At 34.1% G+C, this 20,971-nt stretch overlaps 1 protein-coding gene and 1 non-coding gene across 2 annotated transcripts in view; both read right to left on the bottom strand.

Annotated features, from left to right (window-relative positions):
• Nucleotides 1–14,261: 14,261 nt before the first annotated feature.
• On the bottom strand, nt 14,262–14,365 carry LOC125613983. Its single transcript, XR_007344630.1, has one exon. It is a non-coding gene; the product is annotated as a U6 spliceosomal RNA (small nuclear RNA).
• A 1,006-nt stretch (nt 14,366–15,371) lies between these two features.
• Nucleotides 15,372–20,971, bottom strand: part of Gucy1a2 (guanylate cyclase 1 soluble subunit alpha 2) — a gene marked incomplete at its 5' end in the record, with an annotated part of 260,928 nt that continues 255,328 nt past the window's right edge. Inside the window, one exon of the mRNA XM_015489685.2 lies at nt 15,372–15,742. Coding sequence (XP_015345171.2) covers nt 15,584–15,742 — 159 coding nt within the window. The remainder of the gene's footprint in view (nt 15,743–20,971) is intronic.

Here is a 20,971-nt window from a genome sequence, read left to right as displayed (position 1 = left end):
ACACACACACACACACACACACACACACACACATTCATACACACACACACACAAATTGATTTTCAAAATAAAACTTCGCTGCTACTTTGGATGTCTGTGATACCATGAAGGTCTATGGAAAGGCTCCCTCCCAGCTTCAGAAATAAAGCTGGCCTCTGAGTCTCCTAGCCACTTGTTGGCATGTGCATTTCTGCCCAATTTTCCCCAGGCTTTGTGCTCAGTCCTATGTCCTCTCTTGGAAAAAGACTTGAAACTTATATCGAGATACAATGATATAATGCAATTTACATTTTATAAGACCTGGAGTTTAAAAAAGAGAGAGAATAGAATGGAATCATAATAGGACATCCCAGAGATCTATTCTTGGGTATACTATCTTCTCCAAATCACACTGCAAGTGGCATATAAAATGCAGAGTTTGGTCATCTATAAGGCAGAGGCAAGAATTCGGTCTTTTATTCTACTAAACTTTTGTCTCTAATTCTATACTTTGATTCAATTTCTATTTAGGAAGTCCTTATAATCACTTGCTGCTAAGTGCTTTACTTATGCCTGAAAGACTGTAGAATTTTGGCAAATAATCAGTCATGCAATTCTTGAGCACTTAGAGTCATCCAGTTCAGTAGTCAGTCAATCACCAGGTAGTTATTAAGAGCCTTCTATGAGTGAGGTATTGAACCAATACTTTCTACCATTGGTCATAACATTGACGGAACAGGAGGTGACTCACTGGAGAGATGAAGGAATCTTTAGTTTTGTTTAAACTGTCTTATCATAAAGTAGTTATTTTTTATTAGCTGAGCTGACCCTATCCACAACTCCATGGATAGCCCCATGGATAGATCCAGCTCCAGTCTCTGATAGTGACCAACTAAGGGAGTTTGGGCAACATGCTTAACAAATATTCAAAGCCAGACAAATCCTAGTTTACCTGCCTGTCACCCTTTCTTCCCTCAATAGTTTTTTCTACAAATTGATTTTCAAAGTAACAACATCTGCCCATTTGAAATTATCATGTGCGACTGCACAATCTTTCGTTTATTGCAACAATTGGAAAGATCTGTGTAATGTGTAGAGCTTTGAGAGTGACATTCCAAGGATGTTTATAAAGGAGTAATCACAACCTTGTCTACTAGTTTCTGTTGCTCACCTAAGGATGCTTGAAAGTCAAAGCAAGAGGCAGTAAAACATAGTGCATCTTTCAGAGTTAAGAGCTGAAAAGGAATATGTGGATTAGTGATATTTTAAAGACTTTGTCTGAAATCTTTAGTTCACTTTCCTCTGCACTTGACTAATTTGTGCCTAATTTCTTGTTTAGAAATTATTTCCTGCTCAGTATTTGGCTGTTAAAGAACTAGCTGTCTCTCTGTTTACTAATTCAGTAGATGGAAACTTTCTCCTAGATTCTATCATCATCACCACCACAATTAATGTCTTTGTCATCATTATTATAATCATCATCATCATCATTTTTCTCTCTGGTTATTGTGAAAATTAATGATATGTGCCTCAGTGCAACTTAATTTAGTCGTTAAAAGACTCTTAGTAAAACATTTTAACTTTTTGAGATAACAAATTATGTCATTTACTTTTGGGGATTTTTGTGTTATTTCTTTGATCATTTCTTATATTTTGTGTTTTCTTTTTTTTTGGATTTCTGCTTTGCCAGATATTGGACTTTGTAAGTCAACCCTCCAATTTCTTTTCTTTTCTCTCTGATTTCTCCCTTGTTTTTCTATTATACTTCTGGAACACTGCCTCCATCATCATTTTCTAATACTTATACAGAATTGTGAAATTTTAGATACCACGCTTTTAATTCTCAACAAGTCATTCATGTTATATAATTGCTTCTTTTTTATTGTGTTGTGTTCTTATGTACTATTTTTTATCTAGGAGAAAATTGATCATCCTGTTATGGAGTTTGCTTTATTATCTCTGTTTCCTCCAAATTTTATTGACTAGTTTTGTTTGCTTATTTGTTTTTGTCTCTTTCTCTCATGTCAAAGGTATGAAACAAATGATTGATATCTTTGCAAGTCTCTTTCTATTTTAGTGTGAGGCATTAAATGTGATTAGAAACTTTATGTGTGGCAAGAAATTATGAAATTATGGGTTTTCCGTGACCATTTTCTTAGGGCTTCCAAATATCAATAACTTTAGTGTCTTTCCTTTGGGGCCAGTTTTTACAAGTAACAATGCTCCAATCATTCCTGTGTAATTAAACATGGTTTCCAGCATTATGGGTATTGAATAGCTGGGAGTCTCACTGTCTAGAATGTAAACTTTCACCTAACCCCCGCTCCCCATATTCACCAGGTTGAATTTGGAGCCACTTTAGTTCAATATCTCAGGAGTAGAAGCCTCTTATATCCTTCTGGAGTTAGTTGTTCTCCAAAATCTGTTCTTCCTTTGTTTCTTAGTAATAAAGTTTTAGGTAAGTACATGGTGGTTATCTAAATTAAGCAATATATATCCCAATTTGTCTTTCAACTAAGGTTCTGAGAGATTATTTGTTTAGTACAATTAGATACACTTGACAAAGATTTAAATGTCACAAGTGAAATAGATTCCATTTCCCTTGGCAACTGACCATTAACATGAGCTGTCAGTATTGGTGTTTTGCAAAAGCAGGCTCCATTTTTTAGCCTCCCAAGTATCAAAAAGATAGCCCAGTATTGTTGACTTTTCTTATAACTCCCTTATCACAAATGCATTTTCAGGCATGTATTTTCCAGTGTCTTAATATTCTAATCTACACTGGCCACAGAGGTAGGAGCTTGCCTAACTAGCCAGTTCTATATTTTAGTGGTAAGATTTCAAAATATTCAGCTTCCACCCAATGTTAATCCCTTCCAATGATTCTGTAATCACATAATTCCCTGTATTAAATCTCTTTCTACTTAAAATACCTAAAATGGTTTCTCTTGGCACATTTTCTGAAATTCCTCTTAGTCACGTGTTGCACCTTGCATATTAATCCCCTAATTAGGTTCTGTGTGTGTGCACATGTGCCCATGTACACATTTGAATCAGCTGCTATTTAGATTCAGAGTGAATGTATTTCTTCTAAGCTGCAACCTCTTTTATGGGACCTGAGATCAACATCCTCCTCTGCACTAAGCCAAATATCACTCACATATACTTTCCTTCTTGCTTTCTAATACTGTTAAGCATACACATATATGTATTCATATATACACAAATACACATGTGTAGACATACATATGTCAGGAAAGTAATACATCTTTCATACTTTTACTATTGTTTCAGTAAATGATTAATTACAATAGTTAACTTCAGAAAAGAATAAGGATAAACTCAATTATTCAGTCTTCCATATTAAATTAGAAGTTTTTTTTGTTTTAATTATTCACCAGACATCTTTTTGCTAAGAAATGCATCTGTACTGTATTAAAATGGCATTAGGTACTGTGTCTTTCAGTGCTGAAGGATGACAGGTTTGAAAATGAAATAAACACCAAGACAACTTGTGTTTTTCTTAGTGTTCTGAAGTTCCTGAAGTTTTCCTATTCAACTTTTTCTTTCCATCAGAGTGGAAGAAAAGAAGAAACTCTGCTTTGTACTTTTGTTCATGCTTCACTGCTCCAAGATCTCATGCTGTTTAAAGATAGGCCCAAATGGAACTAGAGTAAGTGAGTTGGCTAGACAGCCTAAAATCCCTTGAAACTCAATGATTCATTTTCTGGAAACAATACTCTTGTCCAAATAAGGAAAATAAGAACCTAGATCACTGTGAGTTACAACACAGAGATCTCACCAGATTTTTATGTACTTTAAGTTTACTAACCTTTTTAGTTGCAGATTTTGAGGCAATATTGTAAGATTGTCAGTTTTTAGGTTCTAAAATTCAGGATAGTGGATAAGTTCTGAAAAAGGGATAGTCTTCTTATATGGCTACTCACATTCAGAAGGTAGAGAGTCTGATGAACATTTCTGTGACACCCCAGCTCATTTCTTTCTGCATTCCATCCTAGGTTAAGTACTGAGGGCAACGTGTGTTCATAAGAGATCCCAAGTTTGTATGTTTGATGCTTCCAGAAAGAGCTCATGTGGCCAAGTTCCTACTTGACTGACAAAATTGATGACTCTTAAATGCTTGAATTTTAACCTGCTGAATAAATGATGATAATTCTACCCCACTGCCTGTTGTGGACACTGCCAAATGAAATTTAACAGTCTAAGATCTTAATTTCCAATACATGCCAAGACACTTAAAATTCAAAACACTCAAAAGTATTATGCACCAACAGAGAGAACTGTAAAAAGAGATGACAAATGAGAGATTAGGAAAGATAACTGGAATCAGCTCATGTAAATTATAATCGCCTCACTTTTTTTTTTTTAACTTCTATGACCAATCTTTTTTAAAAACAAATCCATCATTATCCTGGTCTTTCTGTATAAAAGATTAGGGGGAAAGTGAAAAGAATAAAAAACATAAACATTTATTTTTTTAAATGAGCAATACTTAGTTGATTTCATTTACAATTAAGACCAGAATTAATTTTAAAGAATTCTATGTCCTTTATACATTCCTAAATCATTCAGAAGTAGAGGAAGTCCTAGGTATGTTAGAAGAATAGCAGAATTGGAATAACTTCAGTCTCAAAAAAAGTAAATCAGTCTGAGAAAATGTTTGGAGTCTATAAAACAGCATACTTTTTGTTGTGAGATATGAGAAAATTAGCTAATTGTTCTAAATAGTCACTTAAATTATCTGGTTCTCAATTTCCTTGAGAAAAAGAAAGAGCTCACTCTAATTTATTTCAAAAGTTGTTTAGAGTTCTAATAGTCAGTGAAGATTGAGAATTTCTATACTACTCAGATTATAGAGGGTCATATAAAGCAATATGATCAAATATATTAGTTTTATACTAGCAAATGTGAAACATTTTCAAGAGCTCCAGGGAAAACAATGTTGTGTAAGAAAATATCACAAAAAATGATTATAGAGTCATGGGTGACTCATGCATGAGAAATTTCTGCATGTTAGTCAGAGCCAAGAATGGATGGTTGAGCATAGCAGGTAGAGCTATCATATTTCTCCTAGTTAACAAAGCATTACATACAAAAGAACAGTGAGAACTGACAGCTAAAAGATTAAGGTCCGATTAAGACTGGTTTCAATTCTCTAGGTTAAAAAATGAGTTCTCCACACATAATATATTTTATTAAATATAAAAATGTATTTACATAGTACAATTCACAATTTTTTAGAAGGCATAATGTGCTTTTTAAAAAAAGAGGTTAGTTAATATAACAAAGCAATACATAAATAATATAATGTAATTATGTAGTACATCTTTTCATCATCTCTTTTAAAGGTTGTGTATAAAGAGAAAAAGGAGAAGCATAAAATTATAAAGAAGCTTGACTATATGCTAAACCTAAAAGTAATACCTCTAAAAGAGGGAATATATTTTAAGACATTATTTTCAAAAGTCAGTAAATTTTGTTTTTTAAGCTTTGAGGCACAGTGTTGACCATACAGCATATAAAATGACAATGTGTTCATCCTCTGTTGGCCAGAAGAATTAGTTCTTTAAAGACTTTCATATCTTATATACTTTCTTTCTATGCCCAGGACCATGCCCTAGTTCATGACCCCACGGCAGGCCTGGGACAACAGAACAGTCAGCCCACCTCTAGTACTCCCATTCTACTCCTTGCAAATCATTGCTTCTTGTTCCCAAGCTCAGAACACTTCAGTGGGCTTCTAATAGTACACAAGATTCTCTTTCATGTGACATCAGCCTTCCTGGATATTAGAAATGTAATTTTAAAAGTAAACATCTTATTTTGGAACACTTTCAGACTTACAGAAGAGTTGTAAAGATAGTACCATGAGTTTCCTTAAATTCTTTACTCAGTTTTCCCTGATGTGGACATGCCAGACACCCCTAGCAAAACAAGGGTTTGTCACAACTAAAAACTTAACAATGATATATAACTATGAAATAAATTAAAGACTATTCTAATTTCACTGCTTGTGGAATCTGTCCTTTCTCTATTTCAGGGTTTAGTGTAATTTTTTTTTAAATTTTAAATTATCTAGACCTAATTGAGTTTTATAATTCATAAGGAAACAGATGATGAAACTATTGAAATGTGACTCATCCAAGGTCATAAGCCAATTAGCGGTAGTGTGAGGAATGTGAACTTCATATGCTTTTATTTGGTCATTCTTTAATTTAATCAGTCTGTAGTGGTTCTTAATATTTTCTGAATCATGAGCCACTTAAAAAATCTAATGACAGTATTAGGGAAAAAAAAATCTCTCCAGAAAAATGCACATGAGTATGCATTGAAAATGCTTCAGAAAACTCATAAACACACTAACCCAAGACTTATGAAATGCTACACCATCCCCCAACTAGGTGAGGAGAGGTCTTCCTTATACTATTTAGTAATAATAGGTCCTTATCAGGGACCAACAGCAGTCTCCTTCCACTTTCAAGCTTGAGCCTACCATACAGCCCAAATCTATGCCAAATCATTAAGTAAACCACAAAGAAAAAACATATAAATTGCCAGACATAATCTTTCTTTTCATGTCTATGTATTCTTTTCTGCATGTTACATATTCATGTTTTTCTCATTGATTCTTACAACCACTCTTAGCAATTAGATTTTGAGATGAGTGCTCCCTTTAGAAGGCAAGTTTTACTATTATTTATTCCAAAAAGTAACTGCAATATTGCATTCTGGTCCTCAAGATTTCACTACAATATCCTTAAATGTGCTGGTAAAAATATACAAAATAATTGAGGAATAGTCTGAATGTTGGAAAAAATGGGTCATGTTTATAAAATTACATTAGGGGGTTGGGAGTGTGGCTCAGGGGCAGAGCACTTGCCTAGCATGTGTGAGACACTGGGTTCGATTCTCAGCATCACATATAACAAATAAAATAACAACTTAAAAATCAACAACTTAAAAAAAATTTAAAAATACATTAGGAAGGCTTATGAATCCCAATCCACAGACTTGCATTTTCTGGGCAAATGCTATATAATATGGAAGGGAGACAAAGAAAAAAAGAACAAAATAAAAATGTCTAAATGAGTAGACTACCTCATTCAATTTTTCTATATGTGACTTTTATTGGCACTTTTAAAAGGGTAATATTAATGTTGTTGTCTATAATTGGAAAAATAGAAATACAATTCTTGAGGCAGAGCTCAAGTTTTCCTTTTGGGAGAACTATTTAGTCATTTGTCTTTACTGATTATATTTCGTTTGTGAAATATAGTGTTTACTGTTTGGTTGCTTCTAGAGAGAAAAAGATAGGGTGATCAATAAAGTTATTTAAAAGACTGACAGGGTAGAAACATTACAGCCTGGATACTTTTTATTTTTCTTAATTATCAAGTCATGGGTGTGTATGAGAATTTTGATTTGGACCAAAAAAGGAAAAGAAAAGAAGTTATTGATAAACTGCTAGGCAAGATTTCCTGAAATTTTTTTGGACATATTTTCCCACAGGAAGTATTCCGTGGAAGGAGAGTAAATATTTATAACATAATATCTCACCAGTAAGTATATTGACAAAGTAACAGAAGTGGATTTTCTAGCATTATTTTTGACTATTGTTAATGACTATTAACTTTTACATGCAAAGAAAAAATATATCCAGGAGATTTCATCTTTCTTCAATTATTCTAAGTATCTTTTCAATATACGGGAAAGATGTATTCCTTTGAACTATCATTAAGTAAATTCTAAATTGTAGGCCTATATTTCCAGGAACTTATAAACAGTAGAGACACATACTTGAAAGTTTGCAGCCTCATAGAAACTGTCTCACTTGGAAGCCTCCATTGGCCATGGCTTTGCCATATACTCATGTTTGATCCAGGGATAGAGATACTGATGTCATTAGAAATACAGAGACTCCTAGTAAACCTTTTGGAAAGAATATACTTCTTTTTTGTAACCCTGAGTATGAAAAGAACACAGAAAATCAAGAGTGCAACCTTGGGGTATGCAAGGTCTATAGAGGAAGACAGAAAGGAATCTTCCTTACTCTGATTCTTGTCTGCTCCCTATTGCTCCCTCATTTAGGAAATATTCTCGCCAAGGTAGAAATTATTTATAATTATTTTTGCCAGTTTATTTGAATTAGTTATCAACTCAATGAGACATTTGGCTATGGATACCAAGGATCTACAGTAAGGCAGCTATGAATTTAAATTCTGACTCCCACACTTTAGCTGGATGCTATTGGGGACTTATACAATCTTTCAAAGTTCAAGTTTCTTCTCATTTGAAAAATAAAGAATAATAACAGTGCTTACTTCACAGGCTTGCTGTGAGGCATAAATGAGCTAATGTGAATAAATTACTTAAAGAGAATAAGTAATTCAATAAATGTTTGCTGTGTTTTCTGTGGCTACCAATGATATCTTAGAGCAAAAATATGCAGTATTTGATCATCTGGGTGACGAATATCTCAACCAAGGTTAGACTCAGTTCTCCTAATTTCCAGGATAGGGATTTATGCACTATATCAAACTCTATCATAAAATGCGATCTGTGGAATTTTAAGCCTGGTGCTAGTGGTCTGAAGATACTTGCAAATTAAATATTGTCCAATTTCTTTAAAGATTGTATAAAGGTAGCTATATCTTAGGACAGGATGTGAAGTTTGAGGATGGTATTCCTCTTTATAAACATTCCATTTCTCTCAGGACTGATCCTTTGATTCCTCCTCAAGTCAAAGAATCTACCACATCTTAAATAGAGAAATACAAATCACTCCTGTAACAGGTGTTTCTCTTTAGGAATCTATGTCTTTAATCCTAGTAAAAATCCTTTTTACATCAGATATTTAATCTTGCAAATGTCCTTTTCTTCCTCAGATTTTGCTTACATAGTTGATATGTAAATATAACCATAAAAAAAGTTTTTAAAGACAGGAGGTGGATAGAATTGGGCTATATTTCAGGCATGTTTTAGCCTTTAGTTTCCATTCTTGTAGACATAATAATCCATGCCCCAAAAGATGTTCACATCCTAACTCCTGAAACCTGTGAATACGATAGGTTATGTGGCAAAGAGAGATTAAGACACCTTCAAAATGAAAAAAAGTATCCTGGATTATTCAATGGGCTCAATAAAATCACCAAGGTCCTTAAAAGTGGAAGAGGGAGAAAAAAAAAGTCAGAAAAAGAGATGTGATGATGGAAGAAGTCAACACACTATTCCCAGCTTTGATGATGGAGGAAGGGGGATATGGACCAAGGGATGCTGGTGACCTCCTCTTGAATCTGAAAAAAGTAAGAAAGTGCATCATCTCCTAGCACTAGCAGTAAGCATGCAGCCCTAATAACAATTTGATTTTACCAAGTGAGACCCATGTCAGTCAGACTTGTATCCTACATAACTGTAAGATTTAAAAAATACATATAGTTATGTTGCTGAAGCCAATAGTAAGCAATTAATCTAATTAGAAAGTAATTATTTCTGTATATCTATAAACAAACATCTATTTATGTATTGATTAATTGAAGTAACTATGGAAATCTGCTTGAATTTGGGGATTTTTCAAAAGAAAACAGCCAGTTTTAATCCAACGACTGAGTTAGACCATCAGTAAGATGCCTTTGCTAATAAAAACTTATAGGAGGAAAAAAACTGATCACTAGTTCAGTTCTGAGTCAGAACTTAAATGCTTTGGGCCAAATTGCCAAACTCACTCTTTCCTCAGGATTGTCAGCTGAGGTCTGTAATTCTAGTTATCACTCATTATTCAATGTGGCTAAAGTGATAAAACATGAGAATCAAGTGAAGAAATAAGATGATCTTTTTATTCACAGCAAGAATAGGATGAAGCAATGAATAAATATCTACTATGTTCCAAGTAAAATGAGCTATATAAACATCACATTAAATCCTACCAGCAATCTTCTGAAATAGGTGCTCATAAAGATGATCAAACTTGGTCCAAAGAAGTTAAGTTGCTAAATTTCGGAGATACTGAGTGTGAGCCAGGATGCTAACTGAGGCATTTAATTCTGAGCTTGTGCACTTAACTGTTGCTCAATTCTGATCCATTGTATATTCTCTAATCTAAGGGGCTGCTCATGTAGCAATACTGAGAAGGCAGCATGGTTTTAACACTTTTAGAGTGAAGGAAAAATAGACATTACAGAAAGTCCAGAAGTTGATCAATTGTAAAATGAGAAAAGCAAAAATGTTTAAAAGTTAAGAAAATTTCGTATCAAAATAATTAAAGAGTCTTTCTACATTTTTAGTTTGCATATAGCAAGGAAAAACAATTAACTCTGCTCAGGCAAATCATTCAATTATTCATGCCACTTCAAAATTTGCTGAAGCCATTCTTAATATAAACAACTATTTCATTTTCACAGATCAGTAGCACAATGTTATAACAATTGTTTATAATATGTGCATTATTTTAAAATAGGTCTGAGTAGGAATAAAGATGAGTAAAAACATCACATTTATTGAGGAAATATGAAAACATCAAATGTGGAAAACTTGAGACTCCATAAAGATTTCTTTTTGTGGAGGAATGAAATTAACAATAAAGTGCTCTAGGTGAAGAGGAAATAAATGGTCCTTGGGCATTACTACATGCACACAAGATGACTCACACACATAAAATCTAGAAAAATGAGGGCTCTCTTGTCAAAGTCGTGGTTTTGATTTTACAGACTTTATTCCCTGTGTCTACAATGATGTTAAAGATAAACAACATTTGATCACTCTTGATTCTAGTAACCTTGAGTAAGCTAAATTATTGTCTTGCATGAAATGTAATCTAATGTGGACAGGTAAATAATGTTCTTAACAATACACTTTCTGATATTAGAAAGTAGAAAATAAACCTACATGTTCATCAATTGAGGAATAAATAAAAAAATTAAAATACAGAGTAGTTATACACTAGACTGTCATACAGTCATTAAATGATGAGTTAAAGTAGAATGTTTTATCATGGATAGATCCTAAAAGTATGAAATTTTGTTTAAAATAATTCAAAATTAGAGAAAGAGTTATATAGTAAAATACCACTTATAAAAACTTCAAAAACTAAAATAAAGTTATATTGTTTATGAATACATATGTAGAAATATACAAGCCACTGGATTTTAGAACAATATACAAACCACTGGATTTTAGAACACATCTAATTCATTCAGATATTTGTTCCAATAAAAGGGAGGGACTTTTCCAAAGAGATGTTCTACGCATTTCTATTTTTAAAAATAGCTGAAGCAAATATAGTATTAAACCAGCAGTGAGATCATAAAAATGTTATCTTTTAGCTTTCTGTACTCCGCAGTTGTCTAAGTATTTTTTAATCAATTACTTGAGTATTTCCAGGTAAAGCATATTCTGAACCAACTATCCAGAAAATTATTTCAGCTTATCAAAATATCAAATTAATCCATTCTCAAAAAGTTTATGATAATCAAATAATTTTACTAAAAATAAATTGTATAAGAACCTCTCTGAAGTTTTCAAGATAACCAGGCAATACTGGACATTCTACAAGATTTAATTTCAAAGATGAAAACTGAAAATGTCAAGCTCTCATAAGCTTAAAACACAGTTTTACTTCACAAATTCTTATTTGCTCTGAGAGGGCAAATTTGCCATCTGATAAAGCATGTCCCAGCAAGTTCGATGCTGGCATTTCACTTTGGGGGTTCAGTGTAAGGAGAAGTACATTCTATTGGCTTATAAACTGCCTGTGTAGCCTGGAATAGCAGAATTTCCCATGACTGGACTGTATATGTGAGGGTAGAAGGACACAAGAGTGAGATCTGAGACTTTGACTGTCCAAGGATTTACCAGGAGCTAAGTTACTCTCTTTCTCTCTATGACACACCTGATTAAAATGAACATCAAAGTCACTGAGTACAGCCACTCTGCTGAAGCATGGGAAGACAAGCAGAAACAACAGATGGTTGGGACTGTCAGTGAAACGTGGATAGCAGAGCCTGCTCTCAGCTATTGGATTGCTTCTCTACCCCAACCTGGCCCAACCCTGCAATTGTTCTCCATCCTATTATCTTTTAAAATCACAAATTTGGTCCAGCCCCTCCTCTGCTTTAAACATCTCAAGGTCATTTATTGATCTTAGGGCTTAGGTAGTGTTGTGGTTTGGATATGCAGTCTCCCACAAAAGCTCACGTGAGACAGTGCAAGAAAGTTTAGAGGTGAAATGATTGGGTTATGAGAGCCTTAACTTAGTGCATTAATCCATGGATAGGGATTAACTGGTTGGTGGTGACTGTAGGCAGACAGGGGTGGGTCATTGGGGGTGTGCCCTTGGGGTTTATATTTTGTCCCTGGTAAGGAATGCTCACTCTCTGCTTCCTGATTGTCATGTCCTGATCCACTTTTCTCCACACTCTTATGTCATGATGTTGTTCTGCCACACCTTTGGCTTAGAGCAATGGAGCCGGTTGTCTATGGACTGAGAACTCTGAAACCATGAGTGCCAAATAAACTTCTCTCCCTCTAAAATTGTTCTTATCAGGTCTTTTGGTCACAGTGGTGAAACAGCTGACAAAAGTGGATAGAAACCCCTTAATGTTATTTACCTTGAGTGCTGGTCTGATTTCGGTTTATTTCTCCATTCTTTTTTAGCCTACCCTTCCTCCTGCTCTAATACTGTAATTCAGGGTTTCTTGATCTCCACATTTGCTTGTAATAGTTACTTATTTACTCAGGTACCAGCTAGTCTTTGATCTCCTTCACAAGGACAGAGATCATATTTAGGCTCTGCATTGTTGTATCCTTAGTGCCTAATATAGTGTTTGGAATATAGTAGATGATCAACAAATATTTGTTAAAGAATGGACGGTTGATAAGGCATAGGTAAAGAGGGAGAAAGAAGTTGTTCTGAAGATAGACTGAATGTTCAAGTATTGTATATTATTAGGAATAACATGATTTGGGGCCAGAGTTAATGTATTTTAGAAACTACCCACTTGGCAGCACAATGTGTCTATCTATGGCTCCATTTGATTATTTTGGCAGGTCTTAGGACAATAACAGAACAAAATGCTCCCATGTTTGGAGTTGTTGGAATCATTTAATTCCACTAAGGATCATCACAAACTCAATTAACGTAAAAAAATATTATGAAAACTCAGAATCGGCATCAAAGGGCACAGGTCTTGTGTGATTTGGAGGGGTTCCTTTGAGGTCACACGTAAACAAAGCCAGGAAGAGTTATGATGTCTAAGCTGAGAGTGCAAACTTCCCACACCATTGGCCTATTTTTTTGGTGGGGGCGGGGGTATCGGAAATTGCATTATGGAGCACTTGACCACACATCCCACCCTATTTTGTATTTTACTTTTTTAAACATTTAAATGTTTTTTTTTTTCTAATTAGTTATACATCACAGCAGAATGCATTTTGTTTCATTGTACACAAATAGAATCAAACTTCATTTCTCTGGTTGTTCACTATGTAGAGTTGGACCATTTGTGCAATCATACATGTACCTAAGGTAATGTTGTCCTTCTCATTCCACCATCTTTCCTACTCCCATGCTCCCTCCACTATCACCCTCCTCTTTTCCCACTCCAAAGTTCCCGGAATTCTTCCCCTGCTTCACCCCCGCCCCTCATTATAGGTCAGCATCCACTTATCAGAGAGAACATTTGGACTTTGGTTTTTTGAGATTGGCTTACTTCACTTAGCATGATATTCTCCAACTCCATCCATTTACCTGCAAATGCCATAATTTTATTCTCTTTTAAAACTGAGTAATATTTCATTGTGTATATATACCACAGTTTCTTTATCCATTCATCTATTGAAGGGCATCTAGGTTGGTTCCACAGTTTAGCTATTGTGAATTGAGCTGCAATAAACATTGATGTGGCTGTGCCACTAAAGTATGCTGATTTTTAAGACATTTGGGTATAGATCGAGGAGTGGGATAGCTGGGGCAAAAGGAGGTTCCATTCCAAGTTTTCTAAGGAATCTCCATACTGCTTTCCAGAGTGGTTGCATGAATTTGCAATACCACCAGCAATGTATGAGTGTACCTTTTTTGCCCTGCATCTTCACCAACACTTATTGCTACTTATACTTTTTTAAAATTTTTAATTCTAATTTGTTATATATGACAGTGGGATGCATTACAATTCATATCATGCATATAGGGCGCAATTTTTCATGTCTCTGGTTGTATACAAAGTATATTCACACAATTCGTGTCTTCATTCATGTACTTTGGACAACGAAAAAACATGGAATGCTTCACAAATTTGCATGTCATCCTTGCACAGGGGCCATGCTAATCTTCTCTGTATTATTCCAGTGCTGCCAAAGCAAGCGCTGTTGCTTTTATTCTTGATGATTGCCATTCTGACTGAAGTATGTTTTGTATTTTGTATTTTATTTAGAGACAGGTCTCACTGAGTTGCTTAGCATGTCAACATTGCTGAGGCTGGCTTTGAACTCTCGAACCTTCTGCCTCAGCCTCCCAAGCCACTGGGATTCCAGGCATGTGCCACCATACCTGGATCTTTGGCCCATTCTTTACATGTCATCTCTTTCTAAAAAGTGAAGTTTTCACAAAATATATATATCTACACTGTTATCCAAATATGAAAAATAAGTATTAACACCATCATGGGAAATACTGTGATCATGGTAAGAAGATAGAAATGAAATGATTGATTTAAGTTCCTTGCTCCATGAACTAGAGCACAAAGTACCATTATTAAGATCTCTACAAGAGAAGTTTGCCACTTATTTGAAATATGTCTCTATTGTTGAGCATTTATTCATTGATTCAATAAACATTTGTACTGTATTTCTACCTTGTGTGCATGTACAAATATGTAACAATGAATTACATTTTTTATTTATAATTATAATGCACCAATAAATATACAAACAAACAAACAAATATTTGTAGAGTGCTTGTTATGTTCTATGCATTTTTCCTAAGTCCTGGGTTATAATGATGATCCAAATCAACATGGTCTCTGCTTATATGGAGCTTAAATATAGTGGGGGAGAGGACATGAACCAGGCATAAAATAAGGATGATTTCAGGAGGCCAAATTGTGTAGTACTGTCAAAAATGACCTTTAAGATAAATACAGTTTAAGTTTTATTCTGAACTCAGTATATATCTTACTTCAGAGCTCTTATTTATTTATATTCATTATTCCAAAGAATGAAAACAAATGAGCTACCTTTCTTATCTTATCCCTTTGATTTTTATAAACATTGAGGAACATTTTAAAAACATTGGGATTTTACAAAAGTGTAATTCAGACCGTTAACATTTGCTCTCTTTTATTTTAAACAGATATACTGCAGAGAGACAGAGACTGTGGGGAATCACAAACCTATATTTACCTCAGTCAAGTCAGATTTTCCATGCACTCTCTCAGGGTTCAAATAAAAGTCTGTGTCACAATTATTATCTTTTAGACTGGGTGGATCTACATATAATATCTTGGAGAATGATAAGATGAAGAAAAATTCTTCTCACAACAGGATATCAGCTCTAGTCAAAGTCAGGGGCGGGAAGACAGAGGGCAGAGAACACTTACTGGTAGGTTGTTGGGCTGACGTTGATACGCCGAGGATGACTTCCAGATTCAAATTTGCTTGCCAGAGTGACATTATTTCCAAACAGGCAATATCGTGGCATTCTCACCCCAACAACACCAGCCAGCACGGAGCCCGAGTGAATGCCTATCCTCATCTAGAAGAAGCAAATGGAAAGGATGAGAAAGTTCAGGGACAGATTGGTTTCCATTTGATATGCAATTATTTTATCAAGTGTACTGCCAATTATTAAATAATTAAACTAGGAGCTCCTCAAAGATAGAAACTGAGCCTTGGTCATTTTTGTCAGCCTCATATCTGGACCATTATAGTGCTCTATGAACATAAATAATGTGAGATAAATGAATGAATGGATTAATTATATGAAAAATCATGTATATTTTGTTACATAAATCCTTTTAACTACAGGTTAAATGAGGTTTCATTTGTACATGATATACTCTAATACACAAAAAGTATATTATCTCCATGTTTTCCCTGCAGTTTCTTTCACATAAAACCCTACTGTATCCCTTCATAGCATTAAAAATGACTGTAAGTTAAATATTTTGTTTAAATGTTTATATTTGTTTAAATGTTGGATTTTCCCATGAGAGAAGGGTATGTGTGTGTTTGTGTGTATATATACACAAAACACACACATATATGTATACATATATACATATATATGTATACATATATATTTTTCCTCTTACTGCTGAATATTCAGTACTTAGAATAATACCTAAAGCTAAGCAGGCACTCAAAAATTGATACATGTAAAATAAATTGTCTGAATTCCTCAAGATATTATTAAAATGGAGTTACAGAGAATTCAACCCTTTAGTTAGCCAAGGCATTGACTGAAATGATTAAGAGTAAATTAAGCACTGTATTTACTCTCTGAGAATCTGACAATGATTAGTCTCCTCCAGGCCTTGAAGGAACTCTGAATACACACTTGCTATACCCTCAAACGTGGTCACAGTGGTGAAGTTATATTGACATGGTCTGCACCCTAAGTGAATGGAGGCTAACCCTTAGAGGGAGAGGGAGGATATCTGACCGGGAGATGCCCACGAGGCTCTCAGACTGTCACTCCTTCACTATCATATCTCCCTTGCCACTACTGCTGTGAAGATTAAAAAGTCACTCTAGACCCACCCTTCTTATAGAACTGGATACTTTTACACATATTGATCTGTAATAAGACAGGTTGAAATGAATGATCTAACTGCAACTCTCAATAACATCATATATTTTTTAAAAACTGACTATAAAATTTATTTGGAAATTCAATAGTGTAGGAAGAATCAAGAAACACTAAAGAAAGAGGAAAAATGAGCACATGTCTTACCAGATATCAAGTCATTGTATAAACATATGTAATTAGTGCATGAATATCATTGTATAGAAAAACAGACAATGGAATAGAAAACCCAGAAAGGCACCAATAGATGCGAGCCATATGAAATTTAAAAGTTAGCTTTTCAAATTACTGAGAAAACAATGGCCTTTCTAGAAAGCTCTAGATCAATTCTGTCTTTGTATAGAAAAAACTTTCAATTAAAGAGCTTAATGCAAAAGACATAAATTTACAGCCTTAAAAATAATTGTGTTAAGTAAGAAAAGGCTAATCTGCAGTATCAGTAAAATCTCAAAATACAAACATTTGAAAAAAATCATAACCTTTAATTTGTCTCTCAGTGTCAGTTTCTAGTGAGTGGTCTGCATTGTCAGCCAGCTCTGTTTCCTGAATTTGGGGACAAAGGTCCTTCACATTTTGTTTCTCCTTCATGTCTTTCCACATATGAGGAGTTCCAACTCATGTATGTGGAAAGTTAGCAAAAGTCCAAGGCAAGTCTTGTGAATGATCATTTCAGGTGAGTTTTATTTCTGATAAGAAATCTGAAGTCATACTTAGCTTAATTACTCTATAAGTATACATATATATCTTTTTCTTCTGGTTGCTTTTAAGTGTTTCTTTTCTTGCTTGTTTTAAGTAGTTTGGTCATGATTTTTCTTAGTATTGTTTTCATTTTATTCCTAGTGCTTTGGGTTTGTTGCAATCATAGATTTACAGGTTTATATTTTTCCTTAAATTTAAAAAAATTTCTAGACATTATTTCTTTAATTTTTTTTATTTCTGTCTACTTCCTCCTCTCAGAGACTCTCATTACATTTACATTAGGATTCTTGAATTTTTTGCAAATTGATAATCTGTTCATTTAGAATTATTTTCTGTTTACTTTGGATTTCTATTGCTATGTCTTCAGGTTGACTAATCTTTCCTTTTGCAATGTCTAATCCCCTGGTTATCACATCCAATGGTTTTTTTTACCATCTCAAGTACTATAATTTTCCTATTTAGAAATTAAATTTGATATGGTTAAATTATATAAATAACCTTCAAGCATACAGAGTTAAAATAACTGTTTTAAGGCTCTTGTCTGCTAATTCTAACATCTGTTTCAGTTCTGTAGCTATCAGTTTTGATGGATTGATTTTTATCATCATTTAAGTCATATTTTTAAGCTGTTCTTCATGCCTAGTAATTTTTGATTGGATGCCAGATATAATGAATTTGACCTTGTTGAGTGCTGGATATTTTTATATTCTTATAAATATTCTTAAGCTTTGTTCTGGGATGCAGTTAAGTTACTTAGAAACAGCTTGTTCCTTTCATGACTTGCTTTTAAGATTTGTTAGGCAAGTCTGGAGCAATGTTTCATGAAGGGACAATTATCCTCCATTACTAAGGCAAAAATCTTCTGAATACTTTCCCCAATGTGGGAAATTTATGAACTTTTCCAGTCAGCCTGATGCAGTCAGTCTTTGTCTGGATTCCGCACCCTCCACCAAATCCTATGTGAGAATCAGATTATTTTTTCTTTGATCATTTTGGATGTTTTCTTCCCTTTCACCCCAGGGCTTGGGTAGCTTCCTCATATTCATTCACTAGTCACTACTCTTCAGAATACATGAGAACCCCTGCAACATCTCTGGTGATCTTTGTTCAACTCTTGTGGTCTCTATGTGACTCATAGCCTTCTTGGGTTTTCCAAATGCTCAGCTCCATCTCTTCCACTCTAGGAATATGTTGGGTGCCTCCTGGTTTGCTCATCTCTGAACTATAGCTTGGAGGTCTCTCAAGGGAGGAAGCTAATACAATTATAAGACTCATTATATGTGTTTCCTAACTGTCTACAATCACTGTCTTCCATTATCTAGTATCCACTGTCATGAAAACTATTCTTTTGTATTTTTTTCAGATCTTTAATTGTATAAGGTGGGAGTATAAATCCAGTCCTTGTACTCCATACTGGATAGAAGCAGAAGTGAGACTTTTTTTTTTTTTCAAGAAAGCAAACTATCTGATTAATATAGGCCTATTTTATTTTTGTTGAGAGATCACCTACTTGTATTTAAAGGCAAAAATGTCAAATGGCAATATTCCTCTTAAACACATATAAAGCAACATTCTCGAAAATTAGCAACATACTGTGTAATATGTCTTAAACTTCTTCTTCTTCTTCTTTTTTTTTTTTTTTTTTTTTNGATACAATGCAAAATTCTGAGACAAATCAAAGTCTTCAATTTCTAATAGTGCTTTGCATTAAACTGATGACTCTCAACCGGGGCCTTTTGTGCCTATCATTGGACATTTGGCAATGTCTGGAGACATTTCCAGTTTTTGCAACTGGGAAGGGGAGATGCTACTGGCATCTATTTGGTAGAACTAGACATTTCTAGGATAGCTTCCTGTCCCCAGTAATCTTTCAGCCTGAAACACCAATAATGCCAAGACTGAGAAACTCTGCATTAAATACATCCCTGGCTATCTAAACCTACTAAACAAGGATATAAATGTTTTAATCAGATTAAAGCCTTGAGGAAGCACAGTAGACTTCATATTGAAGACAGAGTTCATAAAGAAAATGTTTGTCTTAGAAGTTTACTGTAAAATCCAATAACTTTAGGGTACACCCAAGGTTAGGATATATTAATCTCTGATGTCTTCAGTGTGTGATACAATGCAAAATTCTGAGACAAATCAAAGTCTTCAATTTCTAATAGATTCAGTTATTCACACAGTATTCTACTTATTATTTGTCAACTGGAGCTCATAAACATCTGCATTTTTAGAAAACACAGCTCCTACAACTTGAAAATAGAAGACTTGTAACAGTACAACCTCAGCTAGCCAAAATCTCTCCCTAGTTTAGTAAAGAAGGAATGTTTAGGTTGAAAGGGCAGCACAAATCCATTAGTCTAGATCTCTTATTTTCCAAATAAACCAAGTCCAGAATGGCAAAATGAAAAGATCAAATTAGTATTAGGGCCAGTTCTAGGCCTTAGGTCACCCAGCTCTGAGTACAGTGTACTATAAAAAGTGCCCAAATTCAAGTAACTCCTGAGATTGTTTCTACAGGCCCATCAGATTAAGTCAGACAATTTTTGAGAATCAGTTTAATCCAACTTTCTTATTCTATCTACAGAAAAAGACTATCACTTTTCAATTAAAACTCAGAAAAAATAAGTTACACATTAAATCCAACATCACAAGCCTTCCAATCCTTCTCCATATTATTGTTTATATTTTTCCACCCTAAATCTTTCCTGACTGGCCTACTCACCACATACTCCAAAAATGCCTGATGTATTCATGCCCCTGAGCTTTTACTCCAGCTAAATGCCTCTTTATCCTTTCTCCTCCTTCTTTCCCTCCTCCTTTTTTCATCCTTCCTTCTTTTCTTTCTTTTTTTCTTTCCTTCTTTATTTTTTTGTTAATCTGATGTATTTCCAAGGAGAGATTCTTAAAACAGAAACTTATTTTTTTAAGTAGTAAGGAAATAAAATTTTGGTTTATTTCAACAGAAGAGGAAACCAAGAGAAATAAATGATAACTATTGCTAGGAAGCACAGACATCAATACCAATTAATTATTTTAAAAGATTTTATTTATTTTATAAATTTAATACTAATTTTGAACATTAGTTTTTACATTTAAAAATGAAGAATTAGAGAAATTTTTGTTGGTTCATAATAGTTGTACCATAACATTAGGATTCATTTTGACAAAATTATAAATGCTTGGTATATGATTTGCTCCAATTTAGTCCCCAGTACTTCCCCTTCTCTCCCCTTCTCCCTCCCCTTGTTCCTACCTTCTACACTAGATATATATATAAAATAAATAAAATTAGGGTACACCCAAGGTTAGGATATATTATATATATCAGACAAAAAAAAATATATATATATATATAAAATATACATTTTTTTTTTAAATTAGCGTCAAATTCTTCTGAAAGTCATTCAAACTGAATCGCAGACTCTGTGCTAAGTGTTCAAGTTATAGGGGAAACAAAAGAGTTTTCATATG

Source organism: Marmota marmota, unplaced genomic scaffold (genome assembly GCF_001458135.2).
Source record: "Marmota marmota marmota unplaced genomic scaffold, marMar, whole genome shotgun sequence".
Taxonomy (NCBI): Eukaryota; Metazoa; Chordata; class Mammalia; order Rodentia; family Sciuridae; genus Marmota; species Marmota marmota.
This window is presented reverse-complemented; position numbering and strand designations above follow the sequence as displayed.